The sequence below is a fragment of the Geotrypetes seraphini genome, chromosome 3 (genome assembly GCF_902459505.1).
Source record: "Geotrypetes seraphini chromosome 3, aGeoSer1.1, whole genome shotgun sequence".
NCBI lineage: Eukaryota > Metazoa > Chordata > Amphibia > Gymnophiona > Dermophiidae > Geotrypetes > Geotrypetes seraphini.
The window spans coordinates 318,946,878-318,968,254 of NC_047086.1; the positions used below are offsets into that span (position 1 = coordinate 318,946,878).

The 21,377-nt window shown below is 42.7% G+C and overlaps 1 protein-coding gene across 1 annotated transcript in view; it reads left to right on the forward strand.

The window, feature by feature from the left end:
- GPCPD1 (glycerophosphocholine phosphodiesterase 1) overlaps nt 1-21,377 on the forward strand; it is a 234,105-nt gene that overhangs the window by 28,780 nt on the left and 183,948 nt on the right. Inside the window, 2 exon segments of the mRNA XM_033936285.1 lie at nt 1,662-1,752; nt 7,177-7,261. Of these exon segments, the coding sequence (XP_033792176.1) occupies nt 1,662-1,752; nt 7,177-7,261 (176 nt within the window).

Here is a 21,377-nt window from a genome sequence, read left to right on the forward strand (position 1 = left end):
GTAATTTAATTCAGTGATACGCTAGAAAAGACCAATATTGCAAGCTAAATAAAGAGAAACAGGTGAAGAAACTAAGACTTGTTTTCTTTTCACAGGCCGTATTATGATAAAATTATTGCAGTTATTAAGCAAGTGAACCAAAATAAACAGCTTGGGTATACATTACACAAATTGTTGCATCTGATGGGCTAAACTTTTTTTTTAGTCATAAATAGAGCCCAACTAACATTGTTGCCTCGTTTCTCAAGTAAAACGTGCTCTAAGACTTGGTACCTTTTCTTAGATTGAACACATATTAACTTTCATTAAACAAGTAACTAATAACTACTTTTCCTTACAAAGTTGTAGCACTACTTGTGTTCCTAATTTTATTCTGCTGTCTAAGAGAATCAGAAGTTTATATGCGATTGGGGGTAAAGCCAGAACTGGATTAATCTATATCTTTTGAGGTGGAGCTAAACGGTGATCCCAATTGTAATATTATTTTTTGTTAACTTCTAAAAGTATATTTGGCTAAAAATACAGTACTTGATTGTGCTATTGCATGTCTAGAAGAAATTGAATTCCTGTTCTACAGCAGTTCATGAAGGGTAAAGGGAATTTGCCTTGGGTCTAAGGCTAAGCTATGTATAAAAACTGTGCTGGTGATGAAAATATGAACAAAAGTGTGCTGCTGGGAGACGTGAGAATCTTAGGGATCCTTTTACTAAACTGCGGTAAGTGCTAGCAGGCACTTACCACCAGACATGTGCTGGTATCCCACTGTAAATTTATCTCTGTGCATGTACACCACATGCTTTAAAAAAAAAAAAAATTTCTTCTAAGGGGGTGTGTTGGGGTGTGGAGAATGGATGCAATAGTGCTAATCAGCAAATGAGGCATTGCCGCATGCTAAATTGATTAGTGCAGAGATAGAAACAAGCAAAAAACAAAAGGAATTGACCCCAAAATATCCACAAAGAAGAAAATCCAGAGAAAACTAAAAAAACTCTGGAGTGATGATGTTCCCAAATGGACTTTATTTGAAAGTATCAAAGTTCCAAAGGTACACTAAAATCATCCACATAAAATATCCAAATGGAAAATGCAAATGCTAGCAGTCTCTCACTTCTGGTTCACCACACAATTGTTTCCCACGTACTCACCTTTATAGGACCCCCAGGGACCCCTGAAGAAGACTTTTTGTCGAAACGCGGACCGTGTTGGGTCCTGTATCCCTAGCGGACTAGGTCCTTTAAGGCTCTTATGTGGACTTTTATGTGGATGGAATTATTTTATGTGGATGATTTTAGTTTACCTTTGGAACTTTGATACTTTCAAATAAAGTCCATTTAGGAACATCGTTGCTCCACAGAGTTTTTTTGGTTAGCGCATGCTGGTAAGGGCTCATGCAGTAAAGCTTTTTAATGGGCACACTAATGGCAAAATTAGCATTTGACCATTGATTTGGAAAATGGGAAAATGTGCCAGTTTCTGGCCATGGCAAAAGTGGCTTTAGCGCATGCGTAAAGGGGCATGCTAAATCCATTTTTGCCAAGCCTTAAAATGACATCCTAGTGCTGTTATGCACCTTGGCTAGAGTTTGAGTGCTGCTATCTGTTCTTAAAACTGTTCTTAATTTTGGAAGCACCAGTTGGTAAAAGAGTGTTTGTCTCTCTTAGGTGAGGTTCTTGCAGTATGCGGAAGCTGTGATTCACTAGGAGATTGGAAACCTCAGAAAGCAGTAGTCCTTAAACCTGATGCAAAAAATTGGTGAGCAATAAATTAAGAATTTTTAATATTTTAGTAGTAGAAATTAATTTTTCCCTCAGGTAATCATAGAACAAATATTAACTTAAAATGTCAATATCTGGCATCAATAAATAAAACAAATCAGCATGCAATTGTTCCTCTTATAACAACAACAAACCAACTATGTTTTCTTTTCACCCATCCCTATAATCTAATCTAATCTAATCTAAACCTTAAGTTTATATACCGCATCATCTCCATGAGAATGGAGCTCGACACGGTTTACAAGAACTTAAAATATATATATAGGGAAGTTTGAAATAATCTATAAGGTCTAAGAATTGGAGGGGGCACATTCACTGTTTTAAACTCCTCGGTATATGGAATACTGTCTAAAAGTATAAATAAAGCTCTTAAAATAGGCAATGCTATAAATTTATCGCTACAGCTACATTTTAAAGGAGCTATGAAAATAGCTTTAAGAATGTGGTTTTCCTTGTTAGCAGCAGCAGATGAATCCAGACTCTCGAGGTTTATCTTGGGCACCTTTTAAGGTCCCCTCCTCAAATAAGGTGCCTGGACTCTAGTCTTGAGCCTGAGCTTTTGTCACCCCCTTTTCCAGTGCTTTCTGAAGTGGCATTCTGTGATTCCTCTCGCCATTTCTGTTAGCTGGTGTTTCAGCGTTTTAGTTATGCAGCCTGACTGTAACTTTGGACCTTTATAATAAACCCTTTAAGGCAGGGCTGCCCAAGTCCGGTCCTCGAGATCTACTGGCAGTCCAGGTTTTCAGGATATCCACAATGAACTTGCATGAGAGAGATTTGCATACCAAGAAGGCAGTGCAGGCAAATCTCTCTCATGCATGTTCATTGTGGATATCCTGAAAACCTGGTCTGCCGGTATCAGGTCAAAAGCTTGCTGGGACAAAGGCACGAGCAGACAACTGAGTTCAGCGCGGAGGCGCGTGCCGAAGAAAAAGACTGTTTTTAGGGGCTACGATGGGGGGTGGGGGAACCCCTCCACTTTACTTTATACAGATCACGCCGCGTTTGGGGGGGTTGTAACCCCCCACATTTTACTGAAAACTTAACTTTTTCCCTGTTTTTAGGGAAAAAGTTACGTTTTCACTAAAATGTGGGGGATTACAACCCCCCAAACCCCCCACAACGCCGCCGCGATCTTTATTAAGTAAAGTGGGGGGGCTCCCCAACAAAACCCCCCGTCGCAGCCCCTAAAAACAGTCTTTTTCTTCAGCACGCGCCTCCGTCTTGCGCTGTTGTCGGCGCGCGCCTTTGTCTTACGCGTTACTGTCTATGAACCGCAGTGGCAGACACCACACTCGGAAATCGTGGTGGAAAATAAGAGTGATTTCCGAGTGTGGTGTCTGCCACTGCAGTAGAATTGTATCAAATTTGAAATGGTTACATCCCTGAGCTGCTAATAATAATAAAAATAAAAGGCAGTTCACTGGTGTGGAATCTGATGTCAGTTCTCTTATCAACTGCATGTTGTGCCTTACGTAGTCTTATTCTTCACAGCATAAGGTCTGTGCTGCAGATTACTGTTTATCTTGGTCTGGGTCCTCGGCCACAGGATTCAGCTCTGTGGGTGCTTCACCACCTACATTATTGAGCAGACGCCTTCACTTTGTCCAAGTATGGCTTAATGTGATGGTTGCAGCACCTTCAATCATTGTGAACTGTTGGCTCCTATGCAAAAGAAAAAAAGAGCAGCAAAAAGAATAAGGCTCAAAATGTTCTTTATTAAAATCCCAACAAAGAGTGGTCACAGGTGTATCTGTATCCAGACTTAAAATCAATCTTTACACAATGCCCATCGTGTTTCGGCAACACAGTGCCTGCATCAAACAATTGAACGAGTCCAGAAACGCATGTCCGCCTATAACAGATGAATAAAACGCAGATTAGAGTCATCCAGAGAAACAGCAGAAAAAAAGAAATTACCATATATACTCGAATATAAACTGAGGTGACCCCTTCCCCCCAAAAAAGAAGAGAAAAAAGGCTGACTCGAATATAAACTGAGATTATAAACTTGGATGATCCTGGCAAGCCAGTCTACAAAGAATATACATCCTTCCCATAAGTTTTTTAACACAATTTTTTTTTTAACATTAAATATTTTTGTAGTGCAAAACCACTACAATAACAGTAGTTTAAACAATATTTGTTTAGATAAACAATCCCTCCCACTATAAACCTCCTTTTCCTTACCTCCATATCCCCCTTCCCCAAGTTATACTAGTACTTGTGGAGACAGGATGCTGGCAGGCTCAATGAACCGTGGTCTGAATCAGCCTGTATAGTCTATCCTTGACCTCCAATTTAATCCAGACAGAAAAGTCTACCCACAGCTCATAAAGGGGTAACTGACTTTTCTGTTAGCAACTTTGGAAATCCCCTACTATGGCAGGCATCCCTATCACAGTGCTTTGCAATATCAGCGGCAGAAGAGGGCAGGACCATAAAGTTACTGCTCACAATAAATATGTTGCAATAAAAAATTATGACAAATAGATCCCTGTTTTAAAAACATGCTGAACTGAAACAAAAAATATTGATTATAATATATAATTTTGTCGTCAAGCTTTTAAAGCAACTTCAATTAGTTGATGCCTCAAAATGTTGTCCAAGTAATGAGAGCTTTTCCTTTCAGTGCTGAAGACATCTGCCACTAACTCTGTATAGTGATCTGGTATCACTATCCTGCATATAGGGGTGTATGCCTCCCGCCCTCCCCCGCCACTATCCACAACACATGCACCCTCCCTGGAGCCGCTATCCACAATACATGCCCCCACTCCCTCAGTTAACTGACCTCCTTATTCCCATTGGAGCAGCTGCCACTGCAGATCTGCTGACCTCCTTACACCAGTGGGTCGTGTAGCCACCAGTCTGCTGTATGTTGACCCAGGTGGAGCCTTGAGCATCTGTGCTTGCTCAAGGCCTGCTGACTCCCGCCTTCTCTAAGAATCTCAAAGGGGGCGGGAGCCAGCAGGCCTTGAGCAAGCACAGATGCTCAAGGCCTCACCCGGGTCAACATACAGCGGATTGGTGGCGGCACAACCAACGGGTATATGTAAGTCAGTGGATCGGCAATGACTCGGGGGTGGGGGCATATACTGTGGGTAGTGGCTCCAGGGGGGGTGCAGGTGCCCCTGTATACAGAATAGTGATGCTGAGTTCAGTAGGGAGCAGGAAGAGGACAGCTGTGCCCGGTGGTCACGTGGTAGCTCAAATATAAAGAGACCCCCATTTGTGGCCCATTGTTTGGTCCAAAAATCTCAGTTTATATTTGAGTATATACGGTAAATAAGAAAACACAAAAAGTTGGTGAAATTACCTTCTAAACTGTACCACTTCACATAGTAAACAAAGAACCTTTTCACGGCACTATAAATAAAGCATCAAAATCTCTTGATGGTACACAAGGCACACTTTAAAAAATTATTTTATAAACTCCTCATCTATATCCAGCAAAGGGAACTGTAATAGACTTTATAAGAGTAACATTATAAACCATATGGACTACTTAAAGGCATTATAAATCTCAAAACTTAAAATACTATTACTACTATATATTTCTATATTGCTACTAGTCATATGCTGTGCTGTACACCAAAATATGGAAGAGATGGTCCCTGGTTGAAAGAGCTTATAATCTAATTATGACAGACAAATTAGACAAAAAGGTGCATCTATACAGGGTGCTCAGGTGGGGGAATTACAGAGGGAATGCTAAGTCAGATATGGGTGCTTAGCAGTTGGGTTGGGGTTAGGAATTGAATCAGCTTCAAAGAAGTGGACTTTGAGCCTTGATTTGAATGTTGCTAAAGATGGAGCTTGATGTACCGAATCAGGCAGTTAGTTCCATGCGTACAGTGCAGCAAAGTAGAAGGGACAGAGTCTGGAGTTGGCAATAGAGGAGAAGGGTACAGATAGGAGAGACTGACCCAATGAGCAGAGTTCCCGGGTATGAGTATAGGAAGAGATGAGCGAGGAGAAATACTGAGGAGCTGCAGAGTGAATACACTTGTAGGAAGCCAGTGAAGTGATTTGAGGAGATGGGGTAGCACGGGCATAGCGAACTTAGTGGAATATGAGACGTGCAGCAGAGTTACCGTATTTTTTCACTCATATACCGCGCACCCGTTTAAAACGCTCACACGGGTATAGCGCGCGGGAAACTGTAATTTATGTAAATAAATTTTTATATACCGCGCACACCCGTATACCGCGCATGCCGCCCCGACTCTCCCGTCGCCGCCCGACTCTCCTTTCGCCCGCCCCGACTCTCCTCTCCCCCTTGAAGTCCTGTCCCCACCCTGAAAGCCTGATACCCCTGATGCTTTAATCTCATTCAAGTAGTTATTGCTTTGTTAAATGTAATTACTTTGATTCGCCTATTACCCGTCTTGGATCTGTTTGAGGACTTGAGTTGAAATTTATGCTTATGTTTGATATTCTTTTATATATGTTTACATTTGTATTAATTTCTTGCTGAATTTCCTTTCTGTACAAGTTTATGCTTGATCATATTGAAAAATTCAATAAATATATAATTATAAAAAAATAAAATAAAAGAAGTAAACAATATAACACCCTTCTGCAAAATTCACGACTAAAGGAGGACAACAACTTCAGTACAGAATCCTATGTCTTATAACAGAGAGAAGATTACCAAGGTAATAACCTAATCTTCCAATGCTGTCTGACCAAAGGTTATATATGAGAGCGGTAGAAAAAAGGAACGCTCTTCCGGCGGCTGTTATAGGGGAAAACACCCTCCATGGATTGAAGACAAAGTCAGACAAGTTCCTGCTGAACCAGAACGTACGCAGTCTCAGGGCACTGGTCTTTGACCTACGAGCCGCCGCGGGAGCGAACTGCTGGGCACTGGTCTGACCCAGCAGCGGCAATTTTATTATGTTCCTATGCAGTTTGTCACACATGTGAGCATTGCCCTTTGGGTGTGTCCAGACTGAAAAAGGTTGAGAACTACTGGTATAAGGAGACTTCAGTAAATTTGCTTTTCATGTTCTCATTCATCTGCCTTAGTTGATAAGGCAGGCTTTTCAAGAATGATTTTTCACGTAAACTTTTACATTATTCAGTATCGTGTCCATTTTATGAGATTAGATACTGAAAAGAAATTTTTACTTGGCTTGATTTGTTCTGTAGCATTATATTAATCATGTTGGAGCAGTTGATAAGCCAGGATTAGACTGCATTTATCAGTGGAATTATTGGTTTAGTTCAAAGTATATGTTGAACAGTAGCCCAACACCGCTGTGTTTCAGCTAATACCTGCATCAGGGATGTACAATCCAAAAGCCAAACAAACACATTGAAATAAAAATCTATTTAAAACAATTAAAATTTGTTTTGGCCTAACATAACTATTCTAAAATGTTTTTTTTCACAGTACACTATGGAAAGCAACAATCATGCTTACAACTGGAGTTCTAGTTGAATATCGTTATTTTAAAGGCTTGTTCTTGGAACCGAAGGTATGTCTTTATTTTAATTAAACTAGGTGCCTTTCGTTGCTAAACATTTGCTCTTCAAAATACAAAGTGATAAAGTCATTTGCCCAAAAACTACCCTGCCTTTGGATGTGGTAAACAAATGGTAAAGGCTATAAAGAAATATTTGTGTAAAAAAAAAATTCAAATATTTTAAAATCAGCATTACCTTTAAACACTTGCAGTAATCTAAAGGCACTAAGCATTTAAGCATTCAGATTGGGAGAAACCACTTAACACATTTTGGTTCAATATGCATTAGCCACTGTATTATGCACCACCTGCTAATAAAGTGCACTGAGGGGGGGGAAGTTATCAATGTGGTCTACTATTAAGTCATTCTATTTTAGCACAAGGCCCCATTTAATGCATTGAGACCTTGTGATAAAATAACCCGATTTAACAGTAGCCCACACTAATAACTTCCCTTTTTAGGGCTCGTTTTACAAAGTTGTGTTAGCAAATGCACCAAAGCTCATTCAGTTCCTATGGGCTTTGGTGCATTTGCTGTGGGAGAATCGCTACCACTACTTTACAAAAGGGGCTCTTTTATATAAGTAGCACCAAACTTACTAGGACACATGTAATGCCTGTTTTAAGTGTGACACCCACCTGTGGAGATCTGGTGTAAATAGGCAGGAACAGGCTTTTTTTAATTTAATATTTGTTAAATTTTAGGAACCGTTTTAATTTACAGAGTTCACTGTAATATTAATTTGAGCTTAAGTATAATGCTGTTTGTTTTCTAGAATCATTGACTAATATATATTATAAAGTGTTTAAGTGGGAATGGTCCTTCAGAAAGTTTTTGAGTACTTTAGTGTCCAAGATTTAACACAGCAAAATCTAACCATAACAAAATAATTTTAGATGTGATCAAATAAATGGATCTGATGTTACATTTGTCAAATGATAAAGGCATTTCATAGAAAGCAATGCTATAAGAAATTTTTCCTGAATGATAAAAGGCAATTTTTAAAAAATATTCAGCAGCTCATTAACTTTGAAAATATTTTTTCTGCCTGTATTATTGGCAGTTTTGTTTTATTTTCTTGTGTTTTGATATCTTTATTGATTTTCCAAAGCAACAGTGCAATAAACAATTAGATATACATATAATAACACAAGAAAAAGCACATTTATCTTTCAGAAAAACATGAACAATCATTTTTTCCCTTCCCACCCACCCACTTGAGTGAACAAGAGAACATAAATATTTCTAAGAAATTCCCACCCACCCACGGATGTGTAATTTACAACCAGAAGTATATTAATAAATCCAGGTACTTTAGTTAGATTGTGAGTCTTCGGGACAGTAAGGGAATTTTTCAAGTACCTTTCTTATTTCTAATCTTAATGTATATTTTCTGTAAACCGCTTAGAACCTAACGGATGTAGCGGTATATAAGAAATAAATTACATTACATTACATTAAACTATTATTAATAAAATAAGTCGGTGGATCCCATGTTAATTGAAATACCTTAGTAATTCCCCTTTGATCATTTATCATTTTTTCCATCCTGTAACAAAGGCATAATGAGTGCCACCAAAAACTAGAATTCAAGCGATCAAAATTTTTCCAATTTGTTTTATTTTCTTAAATGTTGACTGTATTTCAAGCAGAATCAATCGAAAAAATGAGACATTTTCCTTAATTTTTATGCAAATAACATGCAAAAGTGAATTAATAGGAAATGATACACTTTTTTAATGAATACTTTCTTTTGTCTAAAAGATGGGTGCAGATCAGTAAGATTTTGATTTTCTATTTTTTATCCCAGTATGTGCCATAAAAGGGAAGCAAAATATTAAAAAAAAAATTTAAAAAGTAGACTCATTAATGTTACAGCTTGCTAACTGGTCAAATAAGATTTTATCCCAGGACGAGCAGGCAGCATATTCTCACATATAGGCGACGTCACCGATAGAGCCCCGGTATGGACCACTTTAAAAGTGCATCACTACTTTAAGAGTTTAGAAAGTTTGTGATAGCCCGAACCGCGTATGCGCGAGTGCCTTGCTGCCCAATGTAAGGCATGCGGTCCCTCAGTTTCTTAGTTTCCGCAGAATTAAGAAGTCGCGTTTTCAACGGCTGTTGAAAATTTTTTCGCTGCCTTCCCGCTATTGCAGTTTCTGACTTTTCAGTCAGTTTTTTCTTTTATTTTCATTTTTAGTAAAGAAAAACAACCCAATATATAGTAAAACAAATTTTTTTTTTCCTTTTGCCGTTGTCGGTTTAGCCTCGGTGGGGCCTTATGGGTTGCCATACTGTTATTTCTCCACCTTATGGCTGTTTTTCCATTTAGGTCACTCCTGATCATTTTCCATCCTGGCGATTGCTTTGCTGAGGTAGTTGTCTTCACCGACATTCTCCAACGGTTCTCGTAGTGTCGGGACCTTGGCTTTGCCACTTTCTACTTCACCCGCTCTTTTCTTCTCCAGTGCATTCTCATGCGGATTCTTTAGAAGCAGTTTCCCTTCAGCGCCATCAGGAATCTGGCGCCCACTGACGTCTGTAATCTGGTGCCCAGTGCACTTCCAGCACTGCTAATCCAGCCCGCACCGAGATTGACATTGCTGTTTGGTCCCGCTCCTACCTAGGTAAGTTGGTTCACAAGTTTCTCCTTTGGGCTTCAGATCATTGTAGTAGTGAGTCCAGTCCTGCCAACCTCGGTCATTGTAGCAGTGAGTCAAGTCCTGTTGACCTCGATCAGCCCCATCTCTGGCTCCGCTTCGATATCGATGAGTGCCTCGATACCGGCATACTCATCTTCGGAGCGTGGAGCTGCACCGATGGTACCGGTTAACAGACCAATTATACCAGTGTTCTTTCTTTCCTGCAATAACTTTTTCCACTCCGCTCCTGATGTGTGCCTTGTTACTGGCATTTTCATCTCTGGAGTATAGACCCGCAGCCAGCGGTACCGGTGTTTTCCTCTTAAGCAACAGATTTCATTCAGTACTTGAGTACATGTCCAACTGTATTTTCAGTTGTTTGTGCCGACGCCTTTGTTGACACCGACTCCTCTGGTGCCAGTCAGGTTTGAGTTCTCGACACCGGTAGCACTTGGACAGGAGTCTCCAACGGTTCCGACAAATCATATGAAGCGATGCTGGTCCTTTTTAACATTGCCGGTATCGGTCTGGTCTGGGAAGGCCCTGCAGACATTAAACTGTCTCCAGCCTTTGGCACCGAATCCCTGACATTGATTCTGTATAGTTTGGGATTTGAATCTCTGGGGGGGGTTGAGCAAGCCCCCAAATCTCTCTGAAGCGGGGGTTTTTTTCAACACATGCTTCCCTTTTCCACTTCAGTAGTGTCTGAGGAATTCTCTTTTTCAAGATTCCTTGGGGAATGTCTGCACCATATGCATTCCCTTGGAAGTTGACTTTAAAAAGTCCTGCAGGGCTCCCCCCTCTCCCCCATCCTATTCAACGTATACCTAGCCTCCCTAGGTAAACTCTTACACAACCTAAATCTCAAATTCTTTATTTATGCAGACAATATCACAATAGCCATCCCACTAACCAACTTTTCACAAGAACTACTTGAACACACTTCAAACATCCTCAACCAGATAGAACTCTGGATGCTTTCATTCAGACTGAAATTAAACCCCGACAAATCAAAATTCTTCTTAGCCTCCCCCAAAGATAAAATCAAGGAAACCACAATTCAACTAAAAGGAAAGACCTTCCCCCTCGATCCGACCATAAAAATTCTGGGAGTCACGCTGGACAAAAACCTATCCCTAGAAAACCATACCGACATCATCGCCAGGAAAAGCTTCTCGGCACTCTGGAAACTTCGCACCATAAAAAAATACTTCAATGACACTGCATTCCGCCTACTCGTACAATCCTTCATCCTCAGCACTCTCGACTACTGCAACATCATCTTCCTTAACGCTACAAAGAAAACTACCAGGAGATTAAAAATAATTCAAAATACCGCAGTGCGCCTCATTTTTGGCCTAAAGAAATGGGAACATGTCACTCCATTCTATCACCAACTGCACTGGCTGCCAGTAGAATCTAGAGTTCTCTTTAAATTTGCATGCTTTTGTTACAAATCGGTTAACGGTTCTTCCCCAAGTTACATAAATACCCACTTCAACCTTTACTGCAACAAAAGGACACCACGCAGAATTCAACTGTTCGCCTTCCCCTCGCCAAAACACTGCCTTCTCAGAATATCCCTCGAAAGTACTTTCGCATTCCAAGCAGCCAAGTTGAACCCATGGCTGGCCCAGATGATACTCGAGGCCCCTAATTACCTTGCCTTCAGAAAACTACTAAAAACTTACCTATTCAACAATCACGACCCCTATTTAATCCCTTCACCTCACATAACCCCGGACCCACCCCCAACCCCTTCCTCCCACACCTGATTCCCCCTTGACCCTCTCTCCTCTTCCCTTGTCTAGTCAGATCTAATCCACAATTTTCAGTTAAACTGTTATACATCTTCCTTTCATTGCAGACTACTGTAAATTGTGGTAACTTCATTGCTGTCTGTTGTAAATTGTAAATTGTCGTAATTTACTGTAAATCTACAGATAATTTGTTTGTAAATCTGCTTGTAACATGTTGTAAATAAGCTTGTCAATGCAGACCATTTGTTAATTGTTGTAAACCGCCTAGAACTCGATGGGTATGGCGGTATATAAGAATAAAGTTATTATTATTATTATTATTCCCTTGGCAGTTGACTCTGAAAAGTCTAAAGAATTTTAGATACCTTGACCTATAGTCAATTACCCAAGGATCTTCCGATTCCCTTCCATGATACCTTATGGGAGACTTTTTATATGCCTTTAGAAACACTGAGGATATTTCAATAAATCCCTTCTGATGGAGTCAACTCTACAGGCTAGTGTGTAGGCCTCTCTTTCAGAGCAGAGTGGGCAAGGCGATGGACTGGTTGGCCTATTGGCTTCCCAGAATCCTATGCTGACTAACCGGTCCAGTACCATTTACTTGGCACAAACCATTTGCCACGTTCCACTTCTCTCTGCTTGCTCGTATGGTGCCTATTTTTTTCAGCACCTCTTTTCTGTTCCAACCAGACCTGGTCTGACTTCGAGTGTCTGACCTCAACATCACCCACCAGGACAGGCTAACAAATACGCCTTGTTTGGGTGACAACCTCTTTGGTGCTTCTATGGACACGCTAGGACATGCCTATTCAGCAGTTGTCTGTTCACGAGACCAGGTGGGACACTCTGGTCAAGCCCAGAAAAACAGCCTTCATCTCGTCCCTTCAGACCTCACTCTTCTTCTCAACAAAGATTTGCTGCTCAACCTTCTCCTACATTCAGAGCATAGTCAACGTCAACATTCTACAGTCTAGGCCTCGTCCCTTCGGAGGCCGTCTTCAGTTCCTCATACATCGCTGAGAGCTCATCACCTTAGCTCTAGGGTTTCTCACCTTCATAGGGTAGGGTTCTACACTCAATGTTTTCACCCTGCTCTCAGACCTTTTTTCCAAGAGAGTCTGTTTTGGACCCTGCACAGTCCTACCTTCTTCTCCTGATGATTGCCATCGAACAGTCCGCCTCGATCAGAGGAGTCAGGGATTCTAATCCCGTTTCTACTTGATTCCCAAGAACACCGGAGGACTGAGATTTTTCCTGGATTCGAGAGGTACTTCAGGATTTGTTTCTCCTCATTCAGAACTACTGGCTATGCTCCCTGGATCTCAAGGAAGCCCACACACATATCCCAATTCCTCCGGCTTCCAGAAAATACCTCTAATTTCAACTCAATCGCTGCTATTACCAGTACAGGGTCCTTCCTTTCGGTCTGGCATCTTCTCACAGAGTCTTCATGAAGTATCTGATTGTGGTGGCCGCATCTATCCGATCACACGGCCTTCAGATCTTTCCTTTTCTGGACGATTGGCTGCTCAAGACTGCTTCTTCTCAGGATGTGGTCCAAGCAACATCATCTCAGACCATCTCCTTTCTTCTGGTTCTAGGCTTCGAAGTCAAATTCCCCGTAATTACGTCTACAATTCATTGGGGCAATCCTAGACACCACTCTCATGAGAGTGTTTCTTCCTCCAGATTGCCTTCAGGCTCTCATCCGTCTGTGTTAACAGTTGCTTCCTCTTCAAACCATCTCTGCCAGACACATGATGGTTCTTCTAGGCCACAGTGCTTCAACTGTTCATGTCACACCACTGGCAAGACTACATCTTTGCACCCCTCAGTGGACCCTTGCTCCCTAGTGGTCTCAGGCGATGGATCGTCTCTCAAAGCATATAAATCTGTGACATCGTCTCTTCTGCAGTCGCTTCACTGGTGGATGACCTCCTCTAATCTATCCAGAGGTCTCCTTTTTAATTTGTCCCCTCATTACTAGGTCATCATGACAGACACATCTTATGCATGGGGGGCTCATATGGACGATTTGCAGACTCATGGTCTTTGGACCGCCAGGGAATGGAAATTTCACTTCAATTTCCTAGAGTGATGTTTTCTGCCCTCAAGGCTTTACATCATCTTCTTTGCCCTCAAGTCCTCCTCCTTTGCATGGACAATCAAGTAGCAGTGTACTGCCTCCACAAGCAAGGAGGCACGGGCTCTATCCTGTTGTGTTTGGAGGCCCAGAACATCTGGACTTGGGCGACAGTTCGCAATCTGTTCTTGCAGCCTGTCTGCATTCATGGAGAGCAGAATTCCCTAGCACACAACCTCAGCAGAATTCTTCAACTTCACGAATGGACTCTCAACTCTACAACTCTCCAGTCCATCAATGGGGCATCCCACAAGTGAACTTGTTTGTAACTCCTCACAATCACCAATTGCCCCAGTTTTGCTCCAGACTTTACTACCCTCTCTGTCGGGCAGCAGATGCTTTTCTTCTGGATTGGACGGGCATGTTTCCATATGCATTCCCTCCACTTCATGGTGAGAACTTTATTCAAGCTTAAGAGAGAAGCAGCCACCATGATTCTCTTTACTCCATGGTGGCTCAGGCAACATTGGTTCTCCCTTCTCCTTCAACTCAGCTTCAGGGAGTCCATACCTCTTCTAATATTTCCTACTCTGTTCACTCAGACTCAGAAATCACTGATTCATCCCAATCTGCAATGCTTTATCCTGACAGTTTGGTTTATCTCAGGCTGCGTCCATCTCACTTACATCTTTTTCAGCCTGTTCATTACCTTCTGAATGTCTCCAGAAAACCAGCCACTCAACAATGTTACCATCAAAAGTGGCCTAGGTTTTCTTCCTGATGTCTTCTTTATTTTCATGTTCCACCGTCCTTGACAGTGGAATTGATCTTGGATTATTTTCTTGTTTTGTTTAACTCTGATCTTGGATTATTTTCTTGTTTTGTTTAACTCTAATCTCGAATCTATCTCTCTCAGACTTCTTTTACGTGCTATTGCAATTTTTCCTTTGTTAGTTGCGTGTCAATCTCTTACTGCTTATCCTCTAGTTTCCAAATTCATGACAGCGATTTTTAATGTGTAACCATACCTCATGCCTTCCCCTGTCGTTTGGGTTCTACTGTAGTCCTTTCCACTTGGTTTCCAGGTTTATGATAGGATTTTTTTTCCCTGTGAAACCACCTCTACACTCCACATGTTGTCTGGGATCTTACTGTAGTTCTTTCCAGTTTGTTGAAGCAACCATTTGAACCAATGGCCACAGCTCATCTTAAGTTTCTTGCCTGGAAAGTGGTCTTCCTTATTGCTCTCACATCTGCCAGGAGGGTCAGTGAGTTACAAGCATTAGTATCAGATTCACCCTTCACAGTTTTTCATCATGACAAGGTGGTTCTGCGTACACGTCCAAAGTTTCTTCCAAAACTTGTCCCTTTTCATCTCAATCAGTCAATTGTTCTGCCTGTGTTTTTTCCTAAACCTCATTCTCATGCTGAAGAACCTGCTTTGTATACTTTGGACTTTAAGCGGGCTTTGGCCTACTACATTGACCGGACAAAGCCACAGCGAACTCTCCCCAACTTTTCATTTCTTTTGATCCAAACAAGTTAGGGCACCCTGTATTCAAGCGAATGATTTCCAACTGGCTGGCTGCCTGCATCTCGTTCTGCTATACTCAGACTGGACTGACACTGGAAAGTCATGTCACAGCCCACAGAGTTAGAGCTATGGCAGCTTTTGTTGCTTTCCTTAGATCTACACTGTTGAGGAAATCTGTAAAGCTGCCACCTGGTGCTCAGTTCATACCTTCACTTCTCACTACTGTCTGGATTCTTGCTCAGTTCATACCTTCACTTCTCATTACTGTCTGGATTCTTTCTCCAGATGGGATGGGCACTTCGGCCAATCTGTATTTCAAAATATATTTTCTTAGGCCAACACTCCCACCATCCCATCTCTGTTAGCTTGGAGGTCACCCATATGTGAGAATATGCTGCCTGCTTGTACTGGGATAAAGCAGAGTTACTTACTGCAACAGGTGTTATCCAGGGACAGCAGGCAGATATTCTCACAACCCACTCACCTCCCCAGGTTGGCTTCTTAGCTGGCTTATCTTAACTGAGGGACCGCGCGCCCTGCATTGAGCGGGAAGGCATGCATGGTTCGGGCTATCGCAAACTTTCTAAACTCTTAAAGTGCCGATGCACTTTTAAAGTGGTCCGTACCGGGGCTCCGTCTGTGACGTCACCCATATGTGAGAATATCTGCCTTCTTATCCTGGATAACAACTGTTACGGTAAGTAACTGTGCTTTGTTGACATTTAACACACAGATAACTGTACAATGTACAGGTTACAAAATACAAGAAGTTTGTATGATTTTTATGGGATGAGGGATTGGAATGTAGGGTAGGTTGAAGTTGCCACCAAAGACTATGATCTTGCCTACATTACTTGCCCTCCTTGTGGCCTGGCACATTTAACTACAGTTTTAAGCCCTGATATTTGTCATCATTTGCTTATTTCTGATCTGAAGCAGAAGGGTTAAATCCAAAGTTAATCAAAAAATTAAGGGGTTCTTTTACTAAGATGCACTAGCCGATTTAGCACGCGCTAAATGCTAACCCGTCCATAGAATATAATGGGTGCGTTAGCATTTAGCGTGCACTAATATTTAGCGCCCGCTAAATCAGCTAGCCCACCTTAGTAAAAGACCCCCTAATTAAGCTAATCAGTAAAAAAAAAGTATTGCCTTATTCCTTTTGTTAAATTTCTATATATTAAGATATTTTAAATAAGCCTATTTGGTTTTTGAATAAAATCATTTTGTCAAAAGCTGAATATTTTTAAGTTAAAAAAAATTGTGCAGAGCAAAACAATTTTGAGAAAAGAGGCATTTAAAATTTTTCATTTCCACCTATCCATTAAAACATCTCTTCCCCTGAAGCATTGTAATTGCTCAAGTTTACAGTACATGTTGGTGAGTGTATTTCTTTAAGCGATCTGTATCACCGGGGGTAGGCAACAATATGTATCGTGTGGTGCAGGGACTGCCAGGGTAAGTACTTTGTTTTTTATTGACTAGAAGAGTTCATATTTTGTGAGCATCTCTGGAAAAAGGTGACTACAAGTCCCCAGAAACGGAGAGTTTTTAATTAATTCTGTTAGAGCAAACAATTTGTAATACGATGGTCCAAATCCTTTCCTTTTATGTGAAAAATACATATTTGAACTTCTGTAACATAACTTTCATACTGGTCAATTTTCACATCATGGTTTCATAAACAGTCTCAACATTTTGGATCTACTACTTCAGTCACCTTTTTCCTGAGACGGTCACATTTATTTTTATAAAATCCTGCATCAATGTCCTGACTGCAATTTTGTAGTAGTGCACGGAGATGCTTGCTTTTTATTTTTTCTTTAAAAAAATTTTTTAAAAAGTTCTCAAGAAATTATTTTAATACAATTTTCTTTGGACCAGTTGCACTTTCTTGATTTATTCAGCAACAAAATGAGTTTGCATCCTTATGGTGACAGCTAGTAGTGCATTTCAGTCAGTTTTCCTTGAAAGTATCCATCTCTGTATTACTGGGTATAAAAAAACAAAACAAAATGTCCTACTAGCCATGTTTCAGCTTTACAGCTGCTGATGGGAGATGTGCTTAATAAATACACACAGCATGGTTGCCCTGAGCTGGCACAAGAGCAAAATTGGAAGGTTTGACCTTAGAAGTGACTTCTAAATGAGCAGACAGACTTAAAAAAAACAAAAGAAAAAGAAACCACTCTCATATTTCATCATCAGGTATTTATTTCTGTACTATATTTGCTGATGCTTCACATTTTCACAAAAGGCTATTTAAGTTGATCAGCTTCTTTAAAAGATCTGTAAGTTCACAATATAGAGATCAATAGCTGTGTAAGTATGGCAGACACAATACCAGGTATAATTTTGTTCTGTGAGTTGAGGTGTAGGCCCATAACAGCTAAAGCTTATGAATATAGTATCTCAGTTTTCTTCCATTCTACAAGGCAGCATGGGATGTTTTTGTTGCTGAATAGATCCCTTAATTTTTGTTGGGTAAGAAGTGCTTTCTATTTCAAGTAATCTTTTTTTGGTTTAGTAGTCATTCTGGGTATGCAGTGAAAAAAACTGTCATAGGTTACATGAGGATGGTATATTATATCCTAGGTTATATTCTAGGTATATTGTATCCAAACGTTCTCAGTTCATGGAATCTCTAGGCCACACGTTTCAGGTTGTTTTCTCCTCCCTCAGTGGCGTGATGGGGATGCTTAAATCTCACCAGCTGAAGCAGTCTGCTGCCTGAGCAGTGAGGAAATCTGTGACATGCTTCAGTCACACATGCTGATACTCCCATGCATGCTCAGTTCAATGTGAACTGAGCATGTGTAGGCATACTGGCATCGATAGCTGAAGCATGCCACTGACTTATCAGGCAGTATGGAGCTCAATTTTGGGTGCCACAATTTTGAAGGAAATCTTAATATATGCCACTGCTCTCCTATGACGTTCACTGTGGTGCCCTGGTGCACAGTTTGGGAATTGCTGTCCTAGGTGATCCATCTATAACAAATCATCATTTTACACTCTGCAAGTTATATAATGGGACTTTTTTTGTTTTTTTTAATGGTTGATTGCATAACTAAGGTAGTCTCATTTGAAAAAGAAAATGAGAAATCAGTAGTTTGCTGTTCTATAATTAAGGGGTCCTTTTACTAAGGTGCCAGCTGTTTTAGTGCGCGTTAAATGCTAACGTGTCCATAGACTTATAATGGGCGTGTTAGCATTTAGCACATGCGTATATTTAGCGTGCGCTAAAATAGCTAACACGCCTTTGTAAAAAGACCCCTATATAGGATATAATGGACGCGTTAGCATTTAGCACGCGCTAAAACGGTCTTAGTAAAAGGACCTATAAGTCACTGGTTCTAAATGTTATCTTTCAGAAAATAATCACATTTGTTTTTGTGTTCTAATGAATTTTGCTGCGTTTGCAGAAAATCTTCATTATGTAATTCAACACAGTGAAGCCTACAAAACAGTGCTTTTTCCAAGTTTCCTGTGTACAGCCCTAATTATACTTCTTGAACTGGCTTTGATAAAGTAAGGATATTACAAAACTAATCGCTGCTTGAAGTCTGTGGATCCAAATCATTAAAAAAGGATCATTGAAATTAAAAACACATTTGTTTTTTTATTTAATAAATATTTTTCTCTGTGTTATAAAATCTGAGCTGTAAATGAGAAAACTTCTTAAGCAGTGCATTTGGATTGTCGCTTTGATTTATCCTTATTGGGCTTATAATTATGTGGTCATTTTACAAAGGCGCGTTAGCCGTTTTAGCGTGCACTAAACCCTAACACATCCATAGACTTATAATGGGCACGTTAGCGTTTAGCGCGTGCGTATATTTAGCGTGTGCTAAAACGGCTAACGCGCCTTTGTAAAAGGACCCCTATATGAGGTAACCTGGGTTTGTTGCTCAGCCTAGCAGGGACTATCGGGATTGGCGATATCAGTTGACAGCCATTGGGTAGGAAATCAGGCTAATGTCCAACAATAATAACTATCCCTTGGGCTTAGGGTGCTTGTATACTGGCTTCTGAAGGCAACTTTGGCCTATCATTCTCTTCACTGAGCTATACATTGAAAATTTTATAACCATATCGTGCCTTAAGCTTACACTGAAGAGGCATGTAATTCAAGTATGGCAAAATAAACAATAGAAAACCTAGCTATAGAAAGAATAGGGAAAAAGTCTTCGACACACCTAAGTTTTCATGATGCATTATTTATAAGTGGAGTTTTACATTAATGATAAAAGTTAATTATTCTCATCTGGCCGTAATGGAATACAATTAATTTAGGGGCTCTTTTACTGAAGCTTATCATGTGCTAAGTGCCACGTGGCCTGTAGGTATAAAATAGACTGCACAGCATTTATTGTGAATTACCGTATTTTCACGTAGATAACGCGCACCCGTGTAAAACGCGCACACTGGTATAGCGCGTGAAAAACACAAATTTACATACAGAAATTTTTATATACCGCGCACACCCGTATACCGCGCATGCTGCCCGACTCCTCTGGCCACCCCGACTCTCCTCTCCCCCTTGAAGTCCTGTCCCCACCCTGAAAGCCTGATGCCCCCCCGCCCGAAGGACCGCTCGCACCCCCACCCCGAAGGACTGCTCGCACGCACCCGCACCCCCACCCCGAAGGACCGCTCGCACCCCCACAGCCTCCCGACCCCCCCCCCCCATCATGTAGAAGCTCCTACCGGTGTCCTGCTGCTTCCTCTTGGCGGTCCCGACACCCGACACGATCGGGGCAAGAGGGAGCTCAAGCCCTCTTGCCCCCCCAACTCCCCGACACGATCGGGGCAAAAGGGAGCCCAAGCCCTCTTGCCCCGCCGACTCCCCAACTCCCCGACAATATCGGGCCAGGAGGGAGCCCAAGTCCTCCTGGCCACGGCGACCCCCTACCCCCACCCCGCACTACATTACGGGCAGGAGGGATCCCAGGCCCTCCTGCCCTCAACAAAAACCCCCCTCCCCCCAATGAACGTCCCCCCAGCTGACCCGCGACCCCCACGACACCCCCACCCCCCTTCCCCGTACCTTTGTGTAGTTGGCCGGACAGACGGGAGCCAAACCCGCCTGTCCGGCAGGCAGCCAACAACGGAATGAGGCCGGATTGGCCCATCCGTCCCAAAGCTCCGCCTACTGGTGGGGCCTAAGGCGCCTGGGCCAATCAGAATAGGCCCGGGAGCCTTAGGTCCCTCCTGGGGGGTGAGGCCTTGGGCACATGGTCGGGTTGGGCCCATGTGCCTCAGGCCCTGCCCCCAGGTGGGACCTAAGGCTCCCGGGCCTATTCTGATTGGCCCAGACGCCTTAGGCCCCACCAGTAGGTGGAGCTTTGGGACGGATGGGCCAATCCGGCCTCATTCCGTCGTTGGCTGCCTGCCGGACAGGCGAGTTTGACTCCCGTCTGTCCGGCCAACTACACAAAGGTACGGGGAAGGGGGGTGGGGGGGTCGTGGGAGTCGGCCAGGGGGGTCGCGGGTCAGCTGGGGGGGCGGTCATTGGGGGGAGGGGGGTTTTTGTCGAGGGCAGGAGGGCCTGGGATCCCTCCTGCCCGTAATGTAGTGCGGGGTGGGGGTAGGGGGTCGCCGTGGCCAGGAGGACTTGGGCTCCCTCCTGGCCCGAACAACTAGTGGGGAGGGGTCGCCAGGGCCAGGAGGACTTGGGCTCCCTCCTGGCCCGATATTGTCGGGGAGTTGGGGAGTCGGCGGGGCAAGAGGGCTTGGGCTCCCTTTTGCCCCGATCGTGTCGGGGAGTTGGGGGGGCAAGAGGGCTTGAGCTCCCTCTTGCCCCGATCGTGTCGGGGGTGCCGCGGTTGGCTGGGGCAAGAGGGCTTGAGCTCCCTCTTGCCCCGATCGTGTCGGGTGTCGGGACCGCCAAGAGGAAGCAGCAGGACACCGGTAGGAGCTTCTACATGATGGGGGGGGGGTCGGGAGGCTGTGGGGGTGCGAGCGGTCCTTCAGGGTGGGGGTGCGGGTGCGGGTGGGAGTGCGTGCGAGCGGTCCTTCGGGGTGGGGATGCAGGTGCGGGTGTGTGCGAGCGGTCCTTCGTGGTGGGGGTGCGAGCGGTCCTGCGGGGGGTGAATCGGA